The following is an 18270-nucleotide window of genomic DNA, read 5'->3' on the forward strand; positions in this document are numbered from 1 at the left end:
AAATTGATCAGGTGACCTACGTGGGGCCTTCGCGCGTCCAGCATCCCCTGGAAGCCGTTTAATTGTTTTTCAACACGTCCCAACCGCGTCTTGTCCCGCACCGCGATCCGCGCCGACATTCAACCAAAATTAACCATTTACAGTTTTGTTTCTTTTCTTCATCTTGCTAGTTGACTTACTGGCCGTCATTCTTTACCTGCGGTGCGATACAATACGACAAAGTAATCTAGAATATTTCGAACAAGGGACCTCGCCCAGATCATTTGGCCACCCGCTCATCAAAAGAGCTCTCGCTGCAGTGTAGATAATTATTAGACGCAATCTTCGATCACCGCCCTGGAAGTCGCCTCGTCTGGCCGGCTTCCATCTCCAAAATGGCCGAGCCCGAGTCTACCCTCTTTTCGGGCTGCCGTATAGCCTTTGTACCTAGTAGTACACTGAAGCCTTCTACAATAGCGGATGTACGCGAGCCTCCTCCTCCTCCTCCATAGCACACCTCGTCTCGGCCTCGGCCTATGCCCACCCGCATTACTGACGATATGTTATAGGCTACCAAGATGGTTCTCAGGAATGGTGGCGAGGTTCTCGAGCCTCAATCCAACGGCAAGCTAGCGGTCCACGAAGCAACGCACATTGTGTCCAATACGATCGACTTTGAAGAATATACCGCCGCCGGAGAGTATTTAGTACCTGTTGTCACTTGCAACTGGGTCACCAACAGCTTGATGAAGCGCAAGCTCGCCGCCTTACGCCCACATTCACCCGATCCTCGATTGATATTTCACGCCGTCAATGTCACCTGCGCAGACCTCCCCCAGACCGACAAGGAGTCCATCATAGGCGCAACCATTGCCCTTGGAGGTACCGAGTCAAAGGATCTCACCAAAGTAACCACACACATATGCGCCCTCTCTTATGACCACCCCAAGGTTGCCTTGGCTGTTTCTAAGGGTCTGAAGTGCAAGGTGGTGCTGCCTCACTGGTAAGCTACCCTGGTGTCTCTGAATCTTGAGTATGCGAAATCAATGCTGATGAATTCGCCTTGTTCAGGTTCGACGACTGCTTTAAACTGGGCAAGCGAATCGACGAAGGACCTTATGAACTCCCGGACCCTGAAATTCTAGAGGCGGGCGAAAGTACAAAGGATATTGCCGTTCCATGTAGTCAACATCTCGAAGGAGCCACCACAACAATGCCTACAACCGCCCCGGAAAACACCAAATCACGACCTGCATCCGTATTTAACCACAGGACAATCAAGCTGTCAGAAGACCTCCCCTTGAACGAGAGATTTCTGGCTATCATCCGTGCCCATATCGCCAAGGGAGGTGGCAAAATCACTGATGATGTGGAGGAATGCGACATTTATATCTGTCACTACCGAGAGGGCAATGATTATATCCACGCTGCACAAAAGAAGAAACATGTGGGTAATATTGCTTGGTTGCTGTATCTGATCACTCACGACGAGTGGACGTCACCGTTGCGACGATTGCTGCACTACCCAGTCCCGCGGGGTGGTATACCCGGATTTGAGGGCTGCAAAATTACCGTTTCCAACTATGGCGGCGAGGCTCGAACATACCTGGAAAACTTGATCAGGGCTTGTGGTGCCGAGTTTACCAAGACGATGAAACAAGACAACACTCATCTGATTACGGCCCGCAACTCGAGCGAGAAGTGCGAGGCCGCCCTGGACTGGAACGTCACCATGGTCAATCACCTATGGATCGAGGAAAGCTACGCCAAGTGCGAGATGCAGCACCCAAGCAACAACAAAAAATACACGACCTTTCCGCAACGGACAAATCTTGCTGAGGTTATTGGCCAGACTTCACTAGACGAGTCCATACTCCGGGAGGTCTACTACCCAGGAGGCGAGGACATGGCGTCGGAGGCAGGCTCCGATACAGCATCAGGACATGAGGATGAGGAGGAAGCGGAGGCTGAGGCGGAGGCTGAGGCGGAAGAAGAAATCCCTGAAGCCTCCATGCCAGTACGCGCGAAGCCTGCAACCAAGGGGAAGAAGTCGCCTCTTAGTAAGACCAACAATAGCAACAGTGCAGCGCTTGCCACGCCGGCACGTGCAAGTCGAAATGGTGGATCTGGAAAGGAAAATGTCACACCGGCGTCACGGCCCAGCACCAGCAGGAGCGCAAAGAGCACAGCGTTGAACAAGCTTCATGTCCTTGCACCAGATATTGCACTATATGAGAAGGAGAAGAAGCGAATGAGCAATGGACCCTTTGGTGGCAAGCGTGCAGCTTCCGAGCTCGAGAAACAGCAAGCAGAGGCTGCTGAGAAGCAAAAGGAGAAAAAAGAGGCAGCACAAGACGATGAGGATGGTGAACGTCCGGCAAAGAGGCAGAGATCTTCGCGACCACCGGTCCAGTATCGTATCTGCCTCACAGGTTGGAGGAGGTGGCTCGCACCCGATGTGAAGGGTGTCTCACAAGAGGATAAAGAGAGGGTAAGTTGGCAAGCGGGAAGGGCCGGTCATGATATTAAATATAGCTTATATGCTAATCATCTCGGCAGCGAAAATTGCGACAAATGGGTATCAATATCGTACAAGAAGGACAGCCATGCGACTACCTGGCGGCGCCACGCGTTGTCCGGACCCAGAAATTTTTGACCACCCTAGCACGCGGACCGGAGCTTATAAGCGATCAGTTCTTGGTGGATGCCCTGGAAAACGGAGAGCTGCCAAATGTTGAAGACTATCCACTCGAGGATGCCAACTACCCTGACATACAGAAATCGGTCGCTCGGGCACGACAGAACAAGGGAAAGCTCCTACGGTCGGTGCCAATATACTGCACGGCCGAGGTACCCCATGGACCTAATGCGTTCAAAGCGATCGCCGAGGCCAACGGTGCAATCTTTAAAATCTACCGGGCTCGCAGTGGGGTGACGATCCGACCAACGACGGCTGAGGAAGATGGAGGGGCGCCACCCGACCCTGTCTATCTCCTGAGCGGAGACACGGCAGCAGAGAAGTTGCTGTGGCCTAAATTCGAGCACATGGCGCGCGAAGGGCACATGGAGCCACGAATCGTGGATCCGGACTGGTTGCTCGACGTGGCAATGAGGCAAAGGCTAGACTTTGACGAAAAGTTCATGGTGAGGCTGAGGGACCAATAGAATAGAGCCAAGTTCTATTTCGAGGGTTTGCTGTGTTTGCTTCGTCATTCTTGGTTGCTTTGTCGAATTCTGATGACCATCATGAGACATGTTTTTGTATTATTGTACTGATTTGGGAGCGATGGATGGCGTTTGGTAGAGCCAAAGGGCTTTGGTAGATGGGATCTCCAGGAACTCTGTTTATAATGTTTTGGGCTTCCTTTGGATTGCTGGAGTCGTTTGGCTTGGAGGATCCATAAATCGACTTGTGATCTGATGTCAAGTCAGAGAATATGATGGATGTTGGTTGGTAGGCTTTGGTCGTGCCTGGTTTGACCCTGGATAAGAAAAAGTGGAAAGAGAAAAGAAACCAAGAAAAGAAACAATAAAAACAAGAACTCCATCGTAACATAAAAAAAAAAGGACTCAAAAAAACTTGACACCCTGCGAATCCTCCTGGCCAAAGATCTGCGCCCTCCCACGCTTGACGAGCACTTGCAGGGCCCTGTGCAGCATGTCCCCGTCGATGCCGTGGATGTCAGTGCCTAGGGTGCCGTCCCCCTCGACGAGCTCGTACAGGGTCAGCACAGAGCCCTTTTGCGCCGTCTCTTCGACCCAGGCCTCGATCAGCTGCGCCCACTCCTCGGGCGACCGCCAAAAGATCCACGCCACGTCTCCTCCCCCCTGCTGGGTGCTGGAAGCTCCTCCTCCTCCTCCTCCCCCTCCGCCGCCGGGGCTGCAGTACTCGGCCCGGCCCTCCTTGCACATAAAGTCGATGACCTCGCGCACGTCCGAGGGCGACAGTCGCCGGTTCAGGGCTTTGTTGTGGAAGAGCTCGTCGGTCGGTGGCGAGGTTTGGGATGACGCTTGGGATTGGACCGGGTCTGTGCTGCTGCTGCTGCTGCTGCTGGTGGTGGTCAAGGGTAGCTTGAAGATGCGGTGGTGTCGGCAGTAGCTCAGCACCAGAGCCGACCACTTTGTCAGCTGCGCGTGGTGAGTCGTCAGGTTGGTCTGCCGCGTGAAGAAGGGCGGGAAGTGGTACTCTCGTGGGAAGGGGAATGGTTCTGTGGAGGGTGGCATTGTATGTGTGTGTGTGTGTGTGTGTGTGTTTTCTTTTTCTTTTTTTTTTTCTGTGGTTGTTGTGGACGCTATGTGTGGTTTGAGAGTTTTTGGTGTCAAATCCTGAAGGCGATTTACAAGGCAGGTAGGTAATTAATTACACCCGGTATATCTCATATATGAAATGTCTTTTATGAGTGAGAACTCGATGAGTGAGTGAGTGAGTGAGTGTTGCGCATAGTGGGGATCCACCAGTGGCAGATAGTGAGTTGCGCGGGGTGTATGACCTGTGTACAGGGTAGGCAAACCTTGGCACGATACATAAATTTTCAACTGAAATAAATGCAGTTGGTTTTATATACATTAGCAATGAACCAACCAAAAATACAGTCCTTCAAAGTTATCTTTCGCATTACAGTCTCCAAATAACTTTGTTGGTCAATATGGTCTAAACAAAGCCGATATCCTACAACGCACGCACCCAAGGTGGCCTCTCATCTAGTCTAGTCTATCATCTCATCAACAAATAGCCTCACATGCTTTAAAAACCAATGTACAGCAACTATTAATACAATAAAGTACAGCACAAGACTGGGGAAAAAAACACCAACCCCTTTCTTTCTTCTCAATCATGACCGTTCCGCCTCAGCCGCCTCAATCTTCTTCACTCCGAGGGTATCCTCCTCCCCCTTCCACTTCCACAACGCATTCCGGTGCAGTAAGAAATCCCTACTCTTGATGCTCTTGTAGATGCCATAGAAGCCACCGATGGGCCATATGCGGGCTGCGCGCTGCACGAACCCGAGCTTGGCGCCGTCGTCCTCGGTCGCGACCTTGACCTTGACCTTGTCGTAGACGCTGGGCAGCGCCGAGGCCCGGTACTTGTCGCGCAGGGCGTCGTACCAGTCCCTGCCACCGTAGGCGCGCCAAAAGTCGGGCTCGGCGTAGTACGTGTGCGCGTACAGCCACTTTTGCCCGCCGAGCTCCTCGAGCTTGGCCTCGAGGTCGCGGTTGAGCGCCACAAAGGCCGCGGCGTCGGTCGGGCCCTGGCCCCACAGCCCAATGTTGAGCATCTGCTCGTCGTCGATGGGGTCGGCTTCGGTCGCTGCGACGGTGGCGCTGCTGTTGTTGTTCTTCTTCTTGGACGGCGGCGTCGTGACGGGGTGGAAGGTCGGGCCAGCGCGTCGCTTCAGCGGACACAGCCACAGCGGCCAGATCTTGAACTTGTCAGCCGTGTAGTCGACGAAGCGCTCGGCCGTCTCAAATGGCAGGGCGAGATCCTGGACGACGAAGCGTTGCGATTGGCCTGAGGCGTGCAGGGCGCGGTACATCATGCGCGTGTGTAGGAAGTCGTCGAGGAACCAGCGCGTGAGGCGCGTGAAGGGCACCATGAAGAAGTACTCAAAGGCGGCACGGCCGACCCAGAAGCCGCCGCGGTCGTACCGGAAGAGGTACTCGGCCAGCGGGACGTACTCGGTGACGGATGAGGGCGAAGGCGGTGCTAGGGATGAGGACGCTGGCGTTGGTGCGGCGGTAGGCGTAGGTGGCAGGGCCTTTGTGCGGTCCTGAACGTGTAGGTAGAACCAAGGATCCCAGGCTCCGCTAAAGGTCTGGACCTTTTCACCTGTTGGCTTTTCGTCCGTCATGGACCCCGTAACGATGACGCCGTGGTCCTTGCTGAAGAGGATACCGTCGACGTAATCGTTTTCCGGCTTGGCCATCTCCTCCTTTACGGCACGGATGGCCTCGGCAACGCTGTGAGTGCGGCGGTACGTGGTGCGCACGTACTTTTTCGCCTTCAACAACCGTAGCTCGAGAGCAGTGGTGATGCCCAGGGTTCCAACGGAGCCAGCGGCGGCGCGAAACAGATCCGGCTTCTCGTCGGGATTCCTAGACGCACGCACGACCTCTCCATCGGCAAGGACCATCTCGACGCTCTCGACGGTGTCGTCAAAGTAGCCATGCCTAAAACTAGAGCTCTCGCCTCCGGTACCCGCGAAGCCTCCTCCGCACGTGATTCCAGGAAACTCCATGACGATGGGCGGGACCAGGCCGTGGCGGAGCGTGCTCTCGACGAGACGGTCCATGGGGACGTTGGGCTCGACGAGAGCGCGGCGCTTGGCGACGTCGACGAACAAGACATTGTTCAGGGCCGAGATGTCGACGTGACGCTTGTGCTGCAGCGGGCGGGTGGTGTTGGTCGAGCCGTGGAAGATGCGGTAGGGCTCCTTGCGCTCAAAGAAGCGCGCCACCGACGAGGCGATCTTGGCCACAGCCTGCCGATGCCGCTCCATGGTTGGGGGCTCTGCTTGTGGTGGTGGTGGTGGTGATGTTGACAGTTGTTGTGGTTGACTTGGAGGTTGAAAATCTTGTGCTGATGGTGCAGCACTTGAGTCGCCGTTGGACGCCATCTTTTTAGGTTGGCGGGCCGCAATTTTTCAACGATGGGCGGCTTTTTGGGTGGAGACCGGTCCCTGAACTACAGTCAAAGACCCCTGTAAGCCACGTTGAAGAAGCAGTGAATAGATATTTTCTAGATGGTAATCATCAAGCCTCTGTCGTTTTAAAATGGGAATTGGAAATAGTAGCGCAATGGGAACTGTAAGTTATCCGGCTCTTCCGGAATGTGGGATTATATTATTGTTCCTCATGCTGGCTGGGTTTTATGGGGATTGTTGCTTGGTTGGTTGGTTGGTTGGTTGGTCACCTTGGAAAATGTGATGCCGAGTGGGCAAATGCTACACATGCAGCCAAGAGTGTTTGTTTCATAACTCATCGGCGAGAAGGAAGAGAATCTAACCACAACGATCGTAATGTTTTCTGATCGCCATGTTCAGCAAAGAGGTGTTTTTGCCTTGCACTGACCCAATCTACCAATGTTCACTTAACAACAGATCTAGCTTCGATCCAAGGAAGGTGCCCGGGAATGAAGGTATTCGGAAAGAGCCAAGTCCAAGCCTGCTTTGAATTCCGATTCAGTAACCACGCCAATGCCACTCTCGCCCTCCCTGATGGTGCCTGCCGGTACTGCCGCGAGGGGTCAGGGTAGGTAAGGTAAGATCTTTCACCACAATACCACACATTCTTGCTTTCAACCATATCGATCATTGCCCCCCTTGATATGATGTAACCCGCAGGTTGTTCTCATTCTAATGCTTGCTAGAACCAAAAAAAAAAAAAAAAAAAAAAAAAAAAAAAAAAACAAAAAAAAAAAAAAAAAAAAAAAAAAAAAAAAAAGACAAAGTACCAACCTAGGTATATATGAAGAAATTACGACATTATGCCAAAAAACATAAACAGGGGCTTAAAAGCACCAGACGCTACCAAATCATACCCGCCCAAAAAACATGACTGGACAAAATAAAACATAAAACATTAAGAGAGAAAAAAATAAACGCGTCCGCCAAACCTCAAAGCTTCGGCGTGGCCAAATCTCCAGCATCATCCCCCTTCCTCGCCGGCAGGATCTGCTGACACCGCCTGATCAACCTCTCCCTGACCTCCTCCTCGGACCACTTCCTCAACTCTCCAGCTGGGATCGGCACCTCTTCGAGCGTCTTGGCCTTGACCGTGACGAAGCTCGACTCTACCAAACTCCCTTTCCCCTCTGCGCTACTCTCCCCCTCGGCACCGCCGCCGTCCACCACCACCACCTTCCGAATAAACCCGGCCCAGGCGTCAAAGCACCTCCTCGAAGCCTCGAGGTGGTTGAAGACGAGCGCGAAGCAGTGCGGCATGGCCTCGTACTCCTCAAACACGACCGGCACGCCCGCCTGCTCCAGCCTCGCCGCCAGCAGCCTGTCCTCGTCGGCCAGCAGCTCCCAGCCCGTGCAGACGTAGACGGGCGGGGAGCCTGCCCAGTTGGACGCCGCCAGCGGCGATGCCAGCGGGTGCAGTATCATGGCGTCGTCGACGTATATGCTGCGTCGCGGCGGCGTCGCCGGCCACGCCGCGCATGCTGGTCGCCGGTCGTCCAGCCCTTCGTCGGACGGGAGGTAGTCCCATTTGCTGTTTTTGGTCCACGACGGCGAGGATAGCGTCATGTCCATCCACGGGGAGTTGACGGCGCAGCCGGCAGGGATCGGCACGGTGACCGTCGAGCCGTGCCAGGTTATTTCGCGCTTCTGTCGGTTTAGTTCGAGGATCGTTTGGAGAAGTGCGAGGCAGAGATTACCTCCAGCGCTGTTAGGCGTCTTTGTTTTAGTATCACATGTTCTTCTTCAACGAACAAAAGCAAGTATGGGAAACGACAGAGGAAAAACGGCTCACCTATCTCCTGCAAAGACGATATGCTCAGGCTTCACGGCTTCGTGGAAAGCTCCCGGCGGCGGGTACAGCAGGGTGAGGTACGACACCAGCGCATCCAGCACCGCGGCCGGGAACGGGTTCTGCGGCGCAAGCCTGTACCGCACCGAGTAGCAGCGGCCGCCCGTGAGCTTTGCCAGCTTCTTGGTCACGTTTCGGTGCGTCGCCGGGTCCATAAGGTAGTGGGCACCGCCGTGGAAGTACAAGACGGTCACCGGGGACCTGCACTCCTTCATCATCTCGTCGTACCTCTGGCGCTCCGACAGCTGCGGTGGCAGCTTGGAGTCGGACGTCGCCGCCGCCCGGTAACCCGTCCACTCGGCCTCGACGGCTACCAGGTCTGGAATTCTGCAGACGGGCTTACCAGTGCCTTGCTGTGCTTCTCCCGCCGGCCCTGTCGCGGCCACCGCAGACAGACACTCATCCATGAGGCCTTCTACGGCTGCGAGGAGTGCATCGCGCACGTCGACCTCTGGCGGCGCAGGTGACGTGTACCTCGCGACCCAGATGCGGCCCTTGACGCCCGGGTCCCTGTTTAGCAGCTTCTGGGTGGACGAGATGCTCCTGGGCTTGGGGTCCTGAACAAAGGAGCGTATGACGGCGATGCTGAGCTCGGTCCGCAGGTCGAGGTACTTTGACTGCTGGGACAGGTGCAGCAGGTGCAAGATGGCGACGCGCACCACGAGTGGGAGGCGGGTCACGGCTTTCAGGAACATGTCGACTCGGTTGGATACTTTTCCCATTCGCCGGCGAGGTTTGTGTGAGCTAACGGGCTCACACGACCGGGGAAACTTGAGAGGGTGTGCTGGGTGGTGGGTTTGATATTAAAAAGAAAAGAAAAACAGAAAAGAACAACGATCAAGATCCGACGGTTGATCCCAGTAAGTCTGAATGGTTACAATGGACCTTGGGTTACCCGTGATCCCAAAGAGCCCAATGTATCAAGCCCCCCCTTTTTTCCCCACGTCTCTTCAACAGCAGTTCGGACCTTTGTGGGTTATTAGCTGAAACCCAATATGTTTGTCGGTCAAGGCCGTTGAAGAAAATTTGACATGCACAGGGTCCTGAACAGGAACCACAACACGAAGCGTTCCCGTTGAAGCTTGATCCCCGATGCCCACCAAGTGCCAATGATATTAGACTTGGTTCAGGACAAGAAGCTAACTTTTCGCCTTGGTAGTTAGTTTACAAAACGCCCTGTAGTATTACACCCAGTTGTGAAACAGGGTGGCGTGTCATGGGAGAAGAACCACCATCGTATTTCTCCAAAATCCAGAGGTTATAGGTAGGTAGAGATCACTAACCTAAGGGCAACTTTGACGGGGGGGTTTAATGGATAGACAGATTGGACCACTACCAAACAAACCGATAGATGATTCTTTTACTGCTCTTGTTTTTTTTTAATCGTCTGACATGGGTCAACAAAAATCCGTCTTGGTATACAATAGGCAAGTCCTGTGTCCAGTGCCTCGCTAAAAAAGAAAATCGATTCAAAAGTGGTCAAGTAACCTTGCCAGCATCAAAGCGTGGATGCATAACAAGGGGAGACAGTATAGGGATCGAAATTAAATATACCATTTACCGTCACTCTTGTACTTCGATTGGTTTCTACCAGATCGGCAATGAAAAAATAAAATAAAAAATAAAAAAGAGAAAAGAATAATCGCAGAAAAAAAAAAGCCTCGGGCTGTTGAATGACTCCGTCCGAACCGTGGTCACTTAGTCTAAGCCGTCATACATTTAGACCCGAAAAGTAGGTACCCTGTCTCTAGGCTATGTAATTAGCAAGTCTTGCCTACCTAGGAAAGGTACGGATCAGTAAGTCTACTGTTTGCCACGTGGGTTGAGTTGGATTGCTGCCGGGCCTAACCAGTAGTAGCTGTTTCTGTTGGTCTTGGCTTCTTCTTTTTTATCTCATCCGTGTTCACCTAATTACTCAGTACGACATATCCAATGTATCCCATCCCCCCCTTTTTTTTTTACATACGATAGGAGGAAACCAAAAGTATGCAATTTTGAAAAGACGACAAAACAATTCCAGCAACCCTAGTCCGGAAACAGACTACTCTCGCAAGCTGCACCTCATCTCAGTTTTTACAGCACCCCCAAAAGGCAAAACAACCAACCACCAGATGGCATATGCATGCAACTCTAGGTGTTACTCCTTGGCTCCAGACCTTGACTTTACGCAAAGGGTTTGGATCCAGGGGTTGTCTAAAGGGTTTCTAGATGGAAGAAAATGAGCAAACAAAAGAAAATAGAAACAACAACAAAAGATGAACAAGATATCAGAAAAAGGAGGTTTAAAAAAAGAATAAAAAAATAAAATAAAAAATAAAAGCAGAAACATTCGATAGAATAAACAAAATGTTCCCCCTTGTGACATTGTTTATGGAGAAGAAGAAAAAAAAGACCAAGCTCCCCCACCAAACCCCCCTGACAGAGATCTAATATCGCGACAAAGGACAAAAAGGGAAACGCTTGCGTACCTACATTGTAGATTGAATTATTTTCGTTTTTTTTTTTTTTTTTTTTTTTTTTGTCCTTTTCCCCTCTCGGAGAGCTGGCGTGTACAAAACTTCGTAATGGGGGGCCCCCTTAAAACGGGAATGAAGACTTCTCCTTAAGTGGGTTGTCCAACTCCTTTTTGCCACCGTTTTATTTTATTTTTTTCCTGCCCAGCAAGCACACGTACAACGAAACCCCCACCCCCAGCCCATGCGAAAAAAAAATCGTACCTCGGCACCGAATGAATTACCGTCGAGTAAAAAAATGCATTTCCCCACGATGGGGTGGGGGATCCCCCTTCTTTATTTTTCCCCATTCCGTCAACCCCACTATTTCAGCCCCAAAGATTTGGTTACTCGGTGGGTTTTGACTTTGCTAAAAGTTTTATTTTTCTTTTTTCTAAAAGCCTAGGTTAGTTAGGCTGGACTGTTTGTCGTGTTGCATGAACCAAGAATATATGACAAGTCCCTGCATACATGTTTTTGTTATGATATGGAGGTAATTTGATTGAAAAAAAAAGTAGAAGCATACTGTACGGTAAGTGGGAGATTAGCTACTATCAAGGATAAAAAAAAATACTGTTCATATGGTCTCATTCGTCGTCTCACTCCCACATTCGAGACATGTCAGTTCATCATCCCCCACAACACTTTGAAATATGTCTTGACTTTGAACTAGAAAACCGGAAAGTAGTGCCGAAGAAATTATCTCAATGTTTCCCTTAGGTTTCTTGATACACGGATCGTCCGGCATGACCGTCCTATAATCCACACCTTGCAGTCCATCAAGGCGGCCAATGTGTGGTTTGGTGATCATATTATTTATACACTGGCCGGTTAAATACCACAGGCCGAGCTTGAATTAAGATAATGCATCCCAGTTTATTCCACCGGTCACCGAACCCAGGAAGCCCTGGATATCCCTCCCAGTCACCTTCGCCCTAATAAGGATCCCTAGCTTGATGCAGGCGGGGTTGCTGCCGAGGCTTGTCCGCTCTGTGTACCGTTGGTTCCGCTAGCGGCAGGAGTCGACATGGCCAGCTGCCAGCTCGGAATAGATGCCGACATGCCGCTGCTGCCTGCTCCACCGATACCGAAAGTCGGGCGACCACTGCTGGTCGCCGGGGTCTGGGGCTTGGGGGCCTCGGGTGCCGCAGTTCCATTCGCGCCGGTGCCGGGAGTAGAGTTGTTTTCTGTAGCTGAGGGGGACACGGGAGCTGGGCTGACCGAGGGTCGTAGGTAGTTGCTGTAAGCAGGCGATGGCGTGGCGGGTCCAGTCATCCTCTGCCCTATGAGGGTCTTGAGGCTGTTCAGCTCCGTGATGACCTCCCTGAGGCGTTCACTGGCGACGTCCTTCTGCGCCTCCAATGCCTTGGGCAGGGCGTCTTTGAAGTTCTGCATGTCATCCCGTAGCCGCTGGGCGTCGTCCTCACGCCGCCTGTTGGCCGATTTGAGTTCTGCCATGGTGGTCTCGAGCTCCAGGATCGCCGTGTCGAGTCGTTCTGTCCGTTGCTGCTCGGCCGCCTTGAGGGCCTCTGTATCCTTGGCGAGCTGCTCGACAAGCGCGAATTGCCTGTCGAACTGCTCCTCGATCAACTGCTTATCCGTTTCAAGTCTTTCGGGGGTAGGCGGTGCCACAAGGGGGTAGATGTAGCGCTGGTGTTTCTCATATATTAGCGACGCTTGCCCTGATCCTTGCAGATAGCGACAGAACCTGGTCGTGAGAAAGAGTAAATACCTTGGTCAGCTCCAAAACACCATAACCAACACCTCCCACGACGGTCGCCATGATGAACCAGTCCCTCCAATCCCTCTTAGGGACTTCTGGCGGTGGTCTTTGCCATCCATACGGAGGGTATTGTGGCTGGTAGTATCCGGGTGCGGGAACCATGCCCGCTTGGGGTTGGGCCGGTGGTGCCGAGTAAGCTGCCGGCGGCGCGGCAGCGACCGGAGCAGAATGCGCGCCGCTGCGAGCCAAGGCGGCGTCTACCTCCTCAGCGGTGAGGTTCTTTGCTTGCAAGAAGGCGACCTTGCTGTCGATGGATGAAGCGGCGACACTAGGGTCTTGGAGAACTGTTGACGGAATGGGTTGTCAGTTTTCGCCAATCATCGTTTCTTGGGGCAACGACAAAGATGATTTGTCGAAACCTAAAGACGCAGGGCTCGTGATGGCTTACATTGTGCCTGGACGCAGAGAAACAGTTAGTAAACAGGTTGAGGCTGTAAGGTAACGCCGTTCATATGGACACCGTCCAGTGACCAAAAGCGATCGCGATTTGTAACAATGGCACGCAATACTTACAGCCGAAGCCACAATCTCCTCTCTGATAGCCATGATCGTGGCAGATAATCCGAACAGTTCTCAATCACTGCATTCTTTGTGGCCGATAAGAGTTAAAAGATCTTGTTGAATATCGTATCCAAAATTTGAGTTGTCTGTTGGAGGTCAAGTTCTAACAAGACAAAATCCTACAGTACAGGGGGCTCGTCAGTCCAATTAAGCATGCGCGCGCCACGTCAAATCGAATCGGCAGTCGAATGGGGAAACCGGGCGGGCCGAGGTCGCCCCAAAGAATTGGAGGCAGAAGGAGCCGTCGCATTTGGTCGAGAACCGATGTTCGTTGCACGTGATGATTGATAATCTGTACAAGGAACTATCTACCTACGAAAGTAGCCGGTGGTCAATTCCGCACGGACCTCAGATCATCCAACACCACGCGTGGCGGGGCCAGATGAAAGAAGAAAGACGCGTTTTGAGGTTCAGCCAATCACAGACTTTTCGCATTGCATTGTTTACTTTTGGACCTGGCAACGAACGCCCCAAAACAGTCACAATTAGTTTACTGGCTTTTAGAAGGTCTAGCAGCTCTACAACAACACAACCACAAACCACGCGACCCAGTCATCAATTTTATCAGACTGAACCTTGCAAATCTTTGTATTTTTACGTCAACAACTGGCTAATCGATCGTTGGATAACTAGAATTGCAAAGCAACTTATACCATTGCATGCTACCAACCACCAAAAAGGCCTTTGCTGCCCAACCAAATAACCACCCAACGGTCAGGCTACCCGTTCAAATACTCTCTGGATAGCGGCGCATCATGTCGCAAGATCAGGGGCTTTGGAGTGTCCGCAGAGCTAGGGAGGTACGACATTTGATGGCCCACATAAAGCCAAATCTATACTTATCCTACCCAATGCTTCTTCACCTCTCCCAACCTACATACTAACATACTGACCTCCTCTCCCTCGACAGACTCTGGGAAACCTTAACCTCAACTCTGCCATCCCACAACCACCATCAGCCATGAAGCGCTCGAGCTCAATAGCCGGGCAGGGTGCGCCGTACACCGCCGGTCACTCACGCTCACTCTCGGGCTCGCGACAGTCTCTCGCCATGTCGCGCCCCAGCCAGCCCGTCTTCCAGCGCACTTCGACGGGGGCAAGCGCCGGCGAGTTTGGCCTGTCGTCCGTCAAGCGGCCTTCGTCTTACCAGAACCACACCAGCACCTTCAGCAACAGCAAGGGCTTGACGCCGGGCGGCCGCGCCTCGGTAGACAACAGAGATAGGAGGAGCAGTGTCTACCAACCGCGTGCAGGCGGGGGTGCCCCTTCGGGAAGCCACCAGAGCTTTTTCCAACAGGCGCCGCAACCAGCTGGCGTACCCAAAGACCCAAGGCCGCTCAAGGACCGGTCGTACCAGAACCGCATTGGCCAGGAACTGCTAGACTATCTGACACAGCACAACTTTGAGCTGGACATGAACCACAACCTCTCGCAGAACGTGATAAAGTCACCGACGCAGAAGGACTTTAACTATATATTTCAGTGGCTCTATAACCGTATCGACCCTAGCTACAAGTTTATGAAGAATATCGACCAGGAGGTGCCGCCGCTACTCAAACAGCTGAGGTACCCCTACGAAAAGGGAATCACCAAGAGTCAGATCGCGGCCGTTGGCGGCCAGAACTGGAGCACATTCCTGGGAATGTTGCACTGGATGATGCAGTTGGCCCAGATGATTGAAGGTTTCGCCCTCAATCGCTACGCTGACGCCTGCCTCGAAGCCGGAGTCGATACGGTAGGCGACCACATCACATTCGACTTCCTTACGGCCGCCTATGCTGAGTGGCTCGGCATGGACGATAGCGTCTCGGAGGAGGAGGCCGACAGACTACTGAAACCGCACATTGAAGAGATGGAGGCGGCCTTTGAGCAGGCCAACGCCAAGCATTTTGAGGAGTTGCGGATGCTTGAGGCCGAAAACGCCAGGCTGCTCAAGGAGGTGGAAGACCTACAAAAGTCTACCCCGGACCCGGCAATCTTGGACCAGCACTTCAAGATTATGGAGGAGGACAAGGTCAAGTTTGAAGAGTACAACCAGCTGGCGATTCAGAGGTCGGAAAAGTACGAGAACCGGATCCAGGTGCTGCAGGAGGAGTTGGAAAAGGTCATGGTCGAGCTGGCCGAGGCGGAAGAAGAGCGGCGCAGCCTGCAAAAGGCGGTAGACGACCAGGGGATCAGCATGCAGGATATCGACCGCATGGCATCCGAACGGGAGCGTCTGCAAAAGACGATCGAGTCTGCCGGACAACGGCTGGAGGACGTCAAGAGAAAGGTTTCGGAGAAGGAACTCGAAGCGAGCCTGAAGCTCGAGGAGCTCGAGAGGATGGTGGATCGCTACAACACGGTTGCCTACCAGATAGGCCTCATCCCGGCGACGGCGGCCAATGCCAAGGGTGAAGACCTGGAGCTGCACGTCACGGTCAACTCGGGGCCGAGCTTCTCGGGCTCGTCGGCCTCGGCATCTCAGCTCAAGGGCTCGTACACGGGCGGCAGCATGGAGAACGAGCGGCTGCTGGTGGACCCCGTGACGGGTTACCAGCCGGCGCACGTGCTGAGCCTTGACCTTCGAGGTCAGGTCAGGAGCATGCTGACGTCGCTGCGCAAGGAGATATCCGAGCGCCGCGGGCAGGCCATGGACACGATGATGAAGGATCACGACCTGCTGGACAGCATCAAAGAGGCCATGGAGGACAAGCGGAACGAGGTCGAGGCCCTCGAGCACCGGGTGCGGGCGGCCGAGGAGGAGTTTGAAAAGACAAAAGAGGTCACCACGGCACAGCGCATGGCGTCGGACGCCCAGGTCGAGAAGATGGAGAAGGAGCTGGCCAAGATGCGCGCGAGTCTGTCGGAATCTGTCCAACTGCTGGAGCAACGGGAGATGACGACCAACATTGAGTAAGTCTTTCTTTTATTCCTTTAGCTACGAAGCACTTTTGGAGACAGACAGCTTCACTTTATGGGACGATATCTAACAGGTCCCCTCCCCCACAGGTATGAGCAGTTAACACTCAAGGCCAACTCGCTGCGCGAGGAGCTACACACCGAGATCATGCGCATGCTCAACGACGTGATCAAGTTCAAGATGCACGTCCAGAAGAGCCTCGAGGAGTACGAAGCCTTTGTGGCGGATGAGCTGGAGCATGAGCTCGGGAGCGAAGACATGATGAGGGATGATGATGGAAACGATGGTGATGGTGATTCATGATACCCGAAGAATGGATGACTTACAACAAGAAAGGCAATCCCTTTTTTGGTTTGTTCATTCTCTTCTTTTTTTTCTTCTTTTTCTGTCTCTCTCTTCGTAACGACCAGCGTTGTTTTCCAGGAATTTTGTTTAATTTACGCTACTGGCGTTCTAGGGAATGGGCACTCCATGATGATACCGGGCCTATTTGTGTTCTTTTGGGTTTTGAGACTTGAATGGGAGGGAAACGGGCGCATCAGAACTTTTTGGTACGTTTCACAGTGTGTCTTCGATGATAGGGTACATAACGAGAAGTCTCATGTGTTTGTTGCTCGACGGTGATCTATATGTGCGTGCAGCCTGTATCCGTCGGGGTAGGAAGCAGGCGTTAAACGGCTGTACGTTGATTGCACAAATTTGCCTCTGAGAGGGGACAGGTGGAAATTATTTAGTGGTGGGTGGTGGGTGGTGAGGTACTTTACACCAGCGCAACTGCTTGCACAGTAGAGTAGACAACAGGCATCAGAACAAACCATAGCCGACATCGCTTGCATATCTACTCGTAACCTTCAATCCAATCAAGTACAATTTTTTACCAGCACCCTGGTGCTGCGCGGAAGCCGGTATTTTCCGGGGTAGTAGTGGTGTTGCAACTCAAGAGTCTTGCTGGTTGCACGAAGGAAAAGAAAAAAAAAGACAAGGGAGTCGCAATAAACATTTTGAACGAAAACCAGTCGGGAAAGCCTCACTCTCGTATATGTGCGAACCAGAAAAAAAAAAAAAAAAAAGAAACACCTCCGATGGTGAGCCGCACAGCATCGAGCTTGTCTGCATGACTGGTCCTCTTCCAAACTACTGTAAGTATGTGGGCTGCCTGCCTGCATGTGACACGTTGGCAACAAGTCCGGGCACAGCGGCTAAGCTTATGGTTCAACCTATAAGTTTTCCATTCAGAGGAGACCAACACAATTGGGGCCACGGGATGCTGGACTGAATAATCAAATGTCATTCATGTCAGAAATTTGCCAAGTTTTTTGTTTTTGTTTTGCAAATCCCGACCCAAAAAACAAGCAAGCTAAGGGAGGAGGACGCTTTGAAGCCAAGGCCAAGGCAAAGAAAAAAGGCAGGGCTGCAGATACTGCGCCATGGTGGCCTCCCCGGTAAACGAGGCCCCACCGCCATTAAGCTCCAGAACTAGAACTAGCTTGTAAAGACTGTTACGCAGTACGCAACAATGTTGGTCCCACAAAGTAAGTGAATGCGCATGCAGGCCGCCGTAGGTAGTCATACTTGACCGTCTAGTCTATCCGTAGGTCGCAAAGCCACTCAAAACTTCGATACCAGTCTAGGTAGGGAGGCTTTTTTTTCTTTTTTTTCTTCGGCCTGCCTCCCTTGGCGCAGTAACGGTCTGGGTGAAGTTTGGACCAAAACTAAAGAAGAAAAAAAGTTGTCCCCCTGGTTCGACTCATCAGACCAAGGTTCAGACAAACAAGACATGAACATAACCAAATACGTCAGCCTTACCAGCAAGCTAGTTCGCGTCTTTGTTCCACTAGACGAGACCTAGTTCTCGTCAGCTAACAAACATTTTAGAGATTGAATGTAGCTCGCCGGACTGTTCCCCCGCTCGGTCCTATAGCATAGAGTCATCGGAGGGGGGGAAGGGTTCACTGACGTGGAAAGATGCGGTGGCAATCTAATCTGCCTTAGATACTTTCCAGACCTGATACATTGGGTAGGTA

The 18270-nt window shown here is 52.4% G+C and overlaps 6 protein-coding genes across 6 annotated transcripts; 2 read left to right on the top strand and 4 right to left on the bottom strand.

The window, feature by feature from the left end:
• The first annotated feature begins 91 nt into the window (after positions 1-91).
• PgNI_08211 (uncharacterized protein) lies at positions 92-4095 on the top strand. Its single transcript, XM_031128210.1, has 4 exons — positions 92-461; positions 549-982; positions 1051-2470; positions 2539-4095. Exons 1-4 carry the CDS (start codon positions 375-377, stop codon positions 3142-3144), a joined length of 2547 nt encoding a protein of 848 aa, XP_030979257.1. The 5' UTR covers positions 92-374; the 3' UTR covers positions 3145-4095.
• On the bottom strand, positions 3550-4203 carry PgNI_08212 (uncharacterized protein; the record flags this gene model as incomplete). Its single annotated transcript, XM_031128211.1, has 1 exon — positions 3550-4203. One exon carries the CDS (start codon positions 4201-4203, stop codon positions 3550-3552), a length of 654 nt encoding a protein of 217 aa, XP_030979254.1.
• Positions 4204-4811: 608 nt separating this feature from the next.
• On the bottom strand, positions 4812-6593 carry PgNI_08213 (uncharacterized protein; the record flags this gene model as incomplete). Its single annotated transcript, XM_031128212.1, has 1 exon — positions 4812-6593. The coding sequence occupies one exon, from the start codon at positions 6591-6593 to the stop codon at positions 4812-4814; it is 1782 nt and encodes a 593-aa protein (XP_030979255.1).
• Positions 6594-7592: 999 nt separating this feature from the next.
• On the bottom strand, positions 7593-9230 carry PgNI_08214 (uncharacterized protein; the record flags this gene model as incomplete). The annotated part of the gene is made up of 2 exons (XM_031128213.1): positions 7593-8364; positions 8452-9230. The coding sequence occupies 2 exons, from the start codon at positions 9228-9230 to the stop codon at positions 7593-7595; spliced, it is 1551 nt and encodes a 516-aa protein (XP_030979252.1).
• A 2718-nt stretch (positions 9231-11948) lies between these two features.
• Positions 11949-13329, bottom strand: PgNI_08215 (uncharacterized protein; the record flags this gene model as incomplete). Its single annotated transcript, XM_031128214.1, has 4 exons — positions 11949-12650; positions 12733-13067; positions 13172-13178; positions 13297-13329. 4 exons carry the CDS (start codon positions 13327-13329, stop codon positions 11949-11951), a joined length of 1077 nt encoding a protein of 358 aa, XP_030979253.1.
• A 526-nt stretch (positions 13330-13855) lies between these two features.
• Positions 13856-17322, top strand: PgNI_08216 (uncharacterized protein). Its single transcript, XM_031128215.1, has 3 exons — positions 13856-14144; positions 14255-16239; positions 16336-17322. Exons 1-3 carry the CDS (start codon positions 14100-14102, stop codon positions 16547-16549), a joined length of 2244 nt encoding a protein of 747 aa, XP_030979250.1. The 5' UTR covers positions 13856-14099; the 3' UTR covers positions 16550-17322.
• The last annotated feature ends 948 nt before the right edge of the window (positions 17323-18270 follow it).

This window comes from Pyricularia grisea (genome assembly GCF_004355905.1).
Source record: "Pyricularia grisea strain NI907 chromosome V map unlocalized Pyricularia_grisea_NI907_Scaffold_6, whole genome shotgun sequence".
In the NCBI taxonomy this organism is placed as follows: domain Eukaryota; kingdom Fungi; phylum Ascomycota; class Sordariomycetes; order Magnaporthales; family Pyriculariaceae; genus Pyricularia; species Pyricularia grisea.